General features: G+C 40.6%; 1 protein-coding gene across 1 annotated transcript; it reads left to right on the top strand.

The window, feature by feature from the left end:
- Positions 1 to 628: 628 nt before the first annotated feature.
- On the top strand, positions 629 to 7,060 carry LOC142452589 (butyrophilin subfamily 1 member A1-like). The gene is made up of 9 exons (XM_075553840.1): positions 629 to 656; positions 1,246 to 1,593; positions 3,111 to 3,392; positions 3,516 to 3,683; positions 4,031 to 4,051; positions 4,143 to 4,169; positions 4,445 to 4,471; positions 4,645 to 4,671; positions 6,408 to 7,060. The coding sequence occupies exons 2-9, from the start codon at positions 1,287 to 1,289 to the stop codon at positions 7,058 to 7,060; spliced, it is 1,512 nt and encodes a 503-aa protein (XP_075409955.1). The 5' UTR covers positions 629 to 656; positions 1,246 to 1,286.
- The last annotated feature ends 409 nt before the right edge of the window (positions 7,061 to 7,469 follow it).

The raw sequence follows: 7,469 nt of genomic DNA on the forward strand, positions 1-7,469 counted from the left end.
TCTGGAAGAAAAGCATAAAATATGTGAGTGTGGCTGAAATATCTTCTGGGTGAAGGAAAAGAGGGTGGAAATGGGGGAATCCAGACAAAGACCTTGGGAATTGATAAGGACCAACTAAGTGCTGTCTACTTAATCATGTGGTAAAGTGTAGGTAGAAATTGTACCAAAACCAGAGTAAATGTTTGTGTTAGAGACACCTCCTCCATTGCTTCTCTCATCCACAGGACAAAATTATGTTGACTAAGGGAAGAGTTTAGAGAGATTGGGAGCAGACCTATCTCTGCTATTAAAATGAAGAGTTTTTCCTTAGAAAATGAAAGCAACAAACACATACACACACACACTTACACACACACATTTAAATATACATACATTTTCCCTTGAATGTGAAAGACTGTCTTCAATGCTGACTGGAAAATACAATGCAGTTGTGATCCGAGAGTTCTAGGAGGCCTTTACAGAAGCACTGTCAACATGCTAGCTCTGTTCTTTTCACCTTGTGGGTCTTGTTTTCATGTAGACCTCAGTGGTGCCCAGCACCTTCCTCTATGTGATTCTGTTCCCTGCAATGGGAAAGATGGGAGATTCCCTGGAATTTTCTTGGACAAGAAACCTCCTCTCTCTGCTCCTTCTCCAGATATCCATATGGGGTTCAGGTAAAATATTTTAATATTTGTTTCTATTTTTCCTATGTGAACTCTCTGGTCCTCAAAATAGAATGATTAAATCAGTCGAAGTGGTTGATATACCCACACGCCTCTTTAAAAGATGTCTGGTTGTGCTGTGAGTTAGATTTTACGCTACTAATCTCAAAGTAAATGGTTCGTATTCAGCAGAATTCAGTGGGGGAATTATGAGGCTTAGCTCCTGGGAAGATTTGGAATCTTGAAAACCCTATCTATAGTGTTGAAATGAGTCAGAGTCAACTCAACGCAGTGGAGGTGGCTTGAGTGCGGTTTGAATCTCTTCACAGAGGAAAAGGCAGGTAGAAAGACTGTAGAAATAAGTCACAACCCTGACTCAAACTTGAGTGTTGTGATTTCCCAGCATCCTCCTTCCCACAAGTACACACCGTTGCAGTGACACATTTATTCAATGTGGCATTACCCTGCTGATTGTAAGCTTGCAGAAATCCCGTTGGTTTGTACATCACCACTTTCTTAGGCAGAATGTGCATTGCAATACATGCTGCATGCAGGAGGCCAGTCATGCTGACACTCTTTTCACTGCGTTCCTCTTTCACAGATGCATTTGTGGTGATTGGTCCCTCTGAGCCCATTATCGCTATGCTGGGAGCAGACACCATGCTCCCCTGCCGAGTGTCTCCAGTCATGAGTGTGGAGAACATGGAGCTGCGCTGGTTTCGCTCCCAGTTCTCCGAGGCTGTGTATGTGTATCAGGATGGAAGGGAGCAGGTGGGAGAGCAACTGGTAGACTTCAAAGGGAGAACAGAGTTGGTGAAAGATTATATGACGGAGGGAAGAGCTGCTGTGAAAATCTACAGCCTCCAAGTTTCAGACAATGGCATCTATAAGTGTTTCTTTAAGAAGGGCAATGACTTCGAAGAGGCCATTTTAGAGCTGAAAGTGATAGGTAAGTCCCTTTTTGAGAATATATATCACCCCCACAAAAATATGAGTGTTGTGTGTGTAAACTGGTAGGCGGACTGTGGAGAGGACAAAGATAAAGAGGCATGTACGCTTGGAGCTGATAGAGCCCTAGATAGGCATAACTAAATCAAAAGTGTTGCTATGGACTTTGAAAGCAATCATTATAGTTCCAGAATCTACCCCTACTCTCAGGCCACCGCCTCCAATAAGGACAGCAACGGGCGAAGACTCACCTGAGTGCCTTCATGGCCAAATCTCAAATGTAAATGCATTATCTGGGAAAAGCATGGAAGCTAGTGCAGGGGGAATTACAACTAGAGCACTGGCCTCACAAAACAACTCTTACGTAGCTAAGTGAACGGGAAGTACAGAACCACACGACCCGAGTTAAATTTTGGAATGCTGAAAGGGGCTCAAGGGAGGGGCCACTGTGCACATGTGAATGAAACTGACATTCACCGAGCATGAGTGGACTATACTGAGTTTGTCATCCTTGTTGCTAGTTCATTTTTCATTCCAATCATTATTTGTATTTATGATTCTTGCCCCCCAAAAACAAATGAACAGAGATTACGACTGTATTTCCTAAATCTGTGGAAATGGGGTAGGACTGAATCCCTCTACTGAAAGGCGTTTATACAAGACAGTCTTAATTTCAGAAACAAGTCTTAGAAGTCAGGATAGCTATTTACTCTTAAAAAGATCATGGAAATCGCTAATGTGTTGCTTTATGTATATCATCACCTCAACATCAGAATTGTGTGTATCTGCCTGCTGGATATCTATCTAACCATCATCTCTCTCTCTCTATCTATAAAACAGAACATTAGCAAGCTTATCTATGGATGAAAATTCCATGGATCTCCCACTAGATTCAGCCTGTGCGCAGTAAAAGAAAGAGACTAAAAACAAAAGGCTAGCTGCTTCAGTACTCCGGCAGCGGGGTTGGAAATGGGAGGTCAAAAAGATGACACAGAGGAGAGAGAATAGAGTGGAGGAATCAGAAATCACCTGGACTCCTTAATTAACTGACTTCACCCGGACGCTTTCACCTTTGAGTTTCCACACAGAGAACATGAAAGCTGGAACCATTGCAAAGGGAGACAGGTCAATTAAACGACTCCATGAAGCATCTAGTTTAGGCTTCTGTGAACGTTTATCGTGGTAAATCTTTCAGATGGACCCCAGTACTTCAACTTTGGCAAATTTTCCTCTCCCATTTCTTTATCTTTCTGTAATCTAATTACAGATATGCTTAGGTGGAGACTATGTATTCATTCAGCTAAGGAATAAGCACGGTTTCAAGCCCAGAGAAGTCTTCTGTAACTTGGCACAACACATACATAGCTATTTCATGGGGACAGTAAAAGAAGTTCTCAACTCCCACTCAGAATTAGAATGCTTCGTCCCTCTCCCCACACTGGTGTTTCATATAATTTTAAGGATATCTGGCCTAAAACAAAAAATTCTAGGTTTCAGACAAACGGCTTTTTTCCCCAGGGCTAGGTTCTGGTCCTCACGTACGCATGGTGGGTCCAGAAGAAGAAGGAATAAAAGTGACATGCACAGGGAAGGGATGGTTTCCCAAGCCTGAGGTACAATGGGAAGATGAAATTGGAACGAGGATCCATTCACAATCTGAAGATGAGACCCCAGATGATGATGGCTTGTTCCACATAGAAGCATCCCTCATTGTGAGGGACAGCTCCAAGAGAACAGTGTCCTGCTCGATGAAGAACCCTTTCTTTGGTGAAGAGCGGGTGGAAACCATTTCTATCCCAGGTTAGTGTTTCTTACTTCAGAGACAAGCAAGGAGCAAGGAGGTGTTATTTGGGATGTGAGGTAGTTGAGGTGGCCTAGGTGTACATGATGAAGAGTTTTGAGTTGATCTGTGCTCTCTGGCAGAGCCCTTCTTCCCCAGGACCAATCCTTGGAAGGCAGCATTTGTTGTGACCCTCCTGATGCTCGGGATTGTCATGGGTGCTGTAGGGGTTTTGGTCCGGGGACATCAGGAAAAAAAGAAGAGATTGTCTGAAGTTGAAAAGGAAAAGGAGGATGATTGCAAAGCCAAAGGTAAACCCTGGGAATCAGACTTGGAAGGGGATGTGAATTGATGATTTGGTGACTGTGCACAGGGCTGGTGGCTGCTGGGAAATAGGGATACATGAAAAGCTTAAGTTAGACACTCCCATCGCCATTAAGACATTGAGTCAACATCTCAGGGGAGAAATATAATTGATTCCAGTAGAGATAGATAATTTATTGATAGAAACAAAGGGTCACCGTCATTGCCGATTAAAGTAAATTTTTGGTCTGGATGTCTGCAAATACCAGTCAGAATATGTGCAAGACTATCCTGAAACCAGAACTCTTTTTTTCTTTCTATAAAATCTGTTTTATTAACTTCTCTCCTTTTTTAGAATCATTCAAGACAGAGCTAGGTAAGTTCTGCATTTTCTTTGTATTCATAGATAAGACAAATTGGAAGTCTATGCTATGTACTTAGATCTCACAAGCTTTATTGTTTTTCAGCCACAAGGAAGGAACTATATGATCATGGTGAGTTATGAAGATAATATTGTCAGCCCAACCATTCCATATTTAGATCTACCTTACCCTCTTGCTCGGAGAAGATCAGACCCAAAGGGTTTGTCATAGATTGGTGAAGTTTGGGAAATGCTTGAATTTGAACAGGAGGTAGAAAACTCACATTGTAAAGATGAGCAGAGATATAGTACTCTCGCAAACTTCATGTGTCATAAGGTGGTAATAATTTTGAATTTTGAAGGGTACGTCTTGAGAATAAAAAAAATAATTCCTCGGTTTTATTTCAGATTGGGAAAAAGCACATTTATATGGTGGTAAGTAACTCTGATATTCCTTGGAGGGCTCACTGGATTTTATAATGCTCTTGGGATTTATCTAGAGATAAATTATACTTTGTTGAACAAGAAATCTAGCCAGGGAACAACAACTAGTTCAGAAAATATTCTGTCTGCATTTTTTTCTGATTGGATTTTTTTTTTCTTCTCAGATTGGAGAAAAGAACATTTCAACGCAGGCGAGTGGCATTGTTGTTCTTCCCCACGTAATCTCAGTACAAATGAAAGCATAGTTGTGAAAACTTACCACAGTACTTTGGGGGGGGGGGGAGGTTATTCCTTCCAAGATTTCCACTCACAGTCTCAGTCTCATGCTGATGATAACAGAATTCTAACTGTCTGATATCATTAATTCATTTATTCAGCATGCTTTTATTGGTAAGTGCCAATGAGGAGGCTATGGCCCACAACAACTCTGTGCACAACAGAACAACCATTTCTCTGTCAGGTTTTATCCCGCATACACTGATACAAAATTTTATTTAGCACCAAATAAAGCAGATATGATCTCTGCTTAACTTCCTAGGTAAGTAAGCATACAAACTGTGGTGAGTGGTGTGGGGGAACAAGAGGTAGCTATGGGAAACATTTTTGCATCAGTTGACATTTAAGATTCTATTCCAATCCTGTGGTGCATTACGTCATGTGAATAGCATTACTAGAACAGTACAGTCACAGGAAGACTATTGTGTAAATGGGCAGAGATGGCCTCTCTAAAAGTAGAAATATATCTTGACCATTTTAGAGTTTTCCTGAATGGTGGGTAGATTATTCATCTCTAATGCATGCCACTTTTACTCTGATTCAATCCCTGGGACCAAAAATATTTCCTAATTTTTTTGATCCTCCAAATGTTCAAACACTTTCTAATATCCTTTACATAATTTCTTAAGAAAAATTTCAATTACTGAAAAAAAATTGAAAAAAGCAAATTAATGAATGTCAGTATTATTGTTGACACTGCTACCAGTGTTACAATAATTAATGGAAAATAAAATTTACTGCATGTTTAACTCTACTCATTATCTCAGGTATTTATGTCAATAATCCTATCAAGGTATCAGTGTTATGTACATCGTCATGAGGATACACTGAGGCTAAGAGAAGCAAAATAATTTCATCAAGAGCACAGAGCTATTAAGTACAGATTGATCACCAAAATCGAGGTCTTTCTGACTCTAGAGACATTATACTATAAGAATTAAATATAAGTTTATAAGAAAATAGGGGAGAGTTAGGGTAGTGTTAGGGTTAAAAAAAAGAAAATAGGGTAACTTTTATTGTTACATAAATCCACAGAAAAGTGATACCAAAGAGACTATGAGCAAAGGCACATTGCAGTTATAAGTCAGACAGAGCATCACTAACAATAGCAAATAGTAAATAAACAGCATTCATAGGAAGATGGAGAGACATTATTCTGAGTAGTTGATGCCAGAGTTTTTAGATGAGCTACCATCGTCCAGCTCTGTCTTTCTATGTTTTACACATAAAGTGGCTTTGAGTACTAGACAAAGGAGAGAGCACAAATTCCATTCCCTCTCCTGTCATTTCTCTTCCTCTCATTGGCCTCCAAAAGACTCCTGATGAGGGTGGGCTACTAACCAAAAGGTCTGTCCTTCAAACCCACCAGCTGCTCTGTGGGAGAAAGATGAGGCAGGCCATTTCCAAAATGTTTACAGTATCAGAAGCCTTATGGAACACTGCCAGAATTGACTCAACCACAGTGGGATTTGTGTTATTATTTTGTTCTTTTTCTTCTTTGTTTCTCCACCTTCTCTCCTTGCCCGTCTTCTTTTTCTTCTTTCATTTTCTGTTTTCTTCCATTCTTCATTTCTTAGATTTCTACCTTTCCAGAGCTAGCCAAACTGTTGGTGGACTGACTTCATTTTTATTTTATTCTCTACAACTGCAGTGGCTGTTTCTTTGGATCCAGAGTCAGCTCATGCAAACCTGAACATATCTGAGAACAGAAGCCATGTGTCTTGGAAAGATAATATTCCTCAGGACTGTGATCCCCAAGCATACCAAAGACAAGGGGAATATGAAACCATCAGCAGTGTTTTGGGTCAGGATAGCTTTGAAAATGGGAGACATTTTTGGGAGGTGGAAGTGAATATGGGAAAAGGAAGTCTACCTGAATGTAGATGGGCTCTGGGTGTTTGCTCAGTCACAGTGAACAGAAAGGGGTGGTTTGTAGAAGCATCGGAAAAGAATTTCTGGGTGGTGGCATGCATTGAAAGGGAAATCAAAGCTCTCACTTCCTCTCCAGTGTCTTTGTCCCTAAGGGAGCATCCCCGCAGGATAGGAGTTTTTCTGGACTGGGATGCTGGAGATGTATCCTTTTACAACATGAGTGATGGGTCTCACATCTACTCCTTTACTGGAATCACCTTCTGTGGGGCTCTCTGCCCATATTTTAGCCTTCAGGGTCCTGATACAACCATTTGCTTAGCTTCAGATCCCACTAAAGAGTGCCCAGATTATCCCCCAAAGACCTCTCTACCTCATGTAACCAATTGTGATCAGAATCTCCCCCAAGAAGCAACATCTCTGTTACCTCAATAAGAAATAAAGGGTTGGCTCCTTTAGGCACCTTCCCTTTCTCCACTGACACTGTTTATAGGTATATTCTGCAAGAAAGCTATTGTTAGATAAAGCACAAGGCACTGGACATGATTATCATTCCCTCTCCATGAGGAAGAGAGAAGAAAGAAGATATAACAACTTGAACAGGCCTTGGAGAATGTCTTTATCAAAACAGAGTCTTGTTGTGGGTAGATACAAAACATTTTCAGTCATCGATCGTTTCTGAACAAGTGCATGTGTATTAAAGTAAATGTTTTAAAGCAATAAAAATTCATATCTTTTTACCTTTTTGTTATCAAATATGGAAAAGGGGTGGCTTGGGAAGTCAATGATCATACTATCAAATACCTATCACCACACATGGAAATAGAAAGAAATATTTTCTAGT

Source organism: Tenrec ecaudatus, chromosome 7 (assembly GCF_050624435.1).
Source record: "Tenrec ecaudatus isolate mTenEca1 chromosome 7, mTenEca1.hap1, whole genome shotgun sequence".
NCBI lineage: Eukaryota > Metazoa > Chordata > Mammalia > Afrosoricida > Tenrecidae > Tenrec > Tenrec ecaudatus.

Coding starts and splice junctions, on each gene's coding strand:
- LOC142452589 (XM_075553840.1), top strand. CDS start 1,287: ATGCTGGGAGCAGACACCATGCTCCCCTGCCGAGTGTCTCCAGTCATG. Junction 3,393..3,515: donor GGAAACCATTTCTATCCCAG/GTTAGTGTTTCT, acceptor GCTCTCTGGCAG/AGCCCTTCTTCCCCAGGACC. Junction 4,052..4,142: donor ATCATTCAAGACAGAGCTAG/GTAAGTTCTGCA, acceptor ATTGTTTTTCAG/CCACAAGGAAGGAACTATAT.